Source organism: Temnothorax curvispinosus, unplaced genomic scaffold (genome assembly GCF_003070985.1).
Source record: "Temnothorax curvispinosus isolate PA1 unplaced genomic scaffold, ASM307098v1 QBEX01007919.1, whole genome shotgun sequence".
Classification (NCBI taxonomy): domain Eukaryota; kingdom Metazoa; phylum Arthropoda; class Insecta; order Hymenoptera; family Formicidae; genus Temnothorax; species Temnothorax curvispinosus.
Genome location: NW_020217699.1, coordinates 1 through 1,860, shown reverse-complemented (window position 1 = coordinate 1,860; position 1,860 = coordinate 1). Strand labels below are relative to the sequence as shown.

Below are 1,860 nucleotides of genomic sequence, written 5' to 3'. Positions count from 1 at the left end.
GCGATCGGCGCGAAGAAACTCCAACCGATCGACGTCGTCGTACTCCGCGTCGACGGTCACGATCGTCGCGTCGACGTCGCCAAGAATCTCCTGCAGCCATCTCTTCTTCTCGAGACCTTTTACGTAGATTCGCGCGCTGGGCGTCTCCTCTCTCTCCCACGACTCTTCCAGGTTGTCGCACACCGCGCGTCGAATGATCGTCCTCGCCTGGCGATAGTCCGTGTCACCGTCCTTCCAACGAATAAGGCCGTGATGGTTCGCTATCAACCAACTGGCCCTTGCTTTCTCGGAGCTCGTCAGCAGATTCCAACTCATCGGCGCGCGAAACACGTGATGCGCGAGCACGCGCGTCTCGCTTCGCAGCACGGCCACCTCCTTCGCGACGAATCTGTCCACCGTGAATCCCTGTAGGTCGACGAAGATCGTCGTCGTCGTTGCCGCTGTTGCCATTGCGTCAGCGCGCGTTGGAAAAAATTAGAGAATAGACGTTCGTTTAAGTTGCTCGTTCCTAACACAGTCTGAGGAACGATGGAAAGAACCCGCAAATTTATATATTCCTTGTTTCTGGGATAAAGCAACTCCACAACCACATTTTTCCGTTTCCCAGATAAGGTATCCTCACAATCGCATTTTCCGTTTCCCGGATGAGGTATCCTCACAATCGCAATTTTCGTTAAATAATTTTGCGCACCACGTTGGTCAGCGGACTGTACTCGATGACGCGATCGTGAACGATGAGACAAAAGGTGGTGGTTTTCGGCGGAACGTTTTCCTTGTTTTCGAACTCGATGCGCACGTTTGCGGTGGCGCTCTTCACCGATTCGTTTTGACGGGAACAATCGATCACCGCGAGCGGAGCTACCCGCGCGAATTCGCGCGGGGAGAAGAGCGCGTCGTCGCGACTGCCCCCGTAGTACGCTCCTCGAAATTTCGCGTACATCTCATACAGCACGGCGAACTTGTCGCTCTCGAAATCCACGTTCACATCGTCGTAGAGATAGAATTCCGAGTTGAGATACAATTTCACGTTGGCAAGCGCGCAATGATCGAACCTCGAGGCGTCGCCCGCGAATTCGTTTCGCCGTCCGGTCTGCAGCGCGAATATGACGTATCGCGGCTTCTCCAATTGCGGCGCGGCTTTCACGAATGCTTGGTCGTGCTCTGCAGCAGGGGAAATTCGTACAGGTCCCAAGAGCGAAAGCCCGCGCTCAGAAATCGTCCGCTCTCCAACGTTCGCAACAGTGATAATTTAGTCACGTCGTTTAGCGCCACGTGAGGCATACGCCATTGCACCTTCAGCAACTTAATTTTAGGATCCTTGGCCAGATCTCTCGGCACAGTCTTCTTCGGATCTACGACGCAGTTGTGGTCGCTACGAGAGCGTATCAGGATAAGCTCGTGTCGCGCGTTTATCACCACGCGTCTGTAGTCCTCGCAGAAACCCAAAAGAATATTCAAAGGTACGCAAAAGTTGAATTTATGGGACGCGTTGTTCAGATTCGATTCGCTCGTCGAATAACTCCATCCGGCGTTCTGCAGTCTTCTGGCTCGTTCGATGGTCAACAACACGTAGTTCTTTATCGTGCTGGTTATGCCGACGTTTCTACATCGGTCGATCTCCACGCCGTCGAGTTCGTATCGAATTTCGTCAAACATAAACGCGACGCAGTAGTTGACTAATTTCGCGTATTGTTCCTCATTCGTCGCGCCGTCGTCGTTGAGTCGTCTCTCGACATACAGGAAACTGTCGCACGGCAGCGTATACAGATCCTGCTGCTGTATGAGTATTCGTATCTCGTCGTTGTGCCCGAATGTCGTGTTGACGTACGGGTTATATGTGTGAGTCTCGATTCCGACGAT

General features: G+C 53.0%; 1 protein-coding gene across 1 annotated transcript; it reads right to left on the bottom strand.

The window, feature by feature from the left end:
- Positions 1 to 673: 673 nt before the first annotated feature.
- LOC112457586 lies at positions 674 to 1,776 on the bottom strand (the record flags this gene model as incomplete). Its single annotated transcript, XM_025020736.1, has 2 exons — positions 674 to 1,161; positions 1,284 to 1,776. Coding segments are annotated over 2 exons (981 nt in total), but the record flags the coding sequence as incomplete, so codon positions are not given.
- Positions 1,777 to 1,860: the final 84 nt, after the last annotated feature.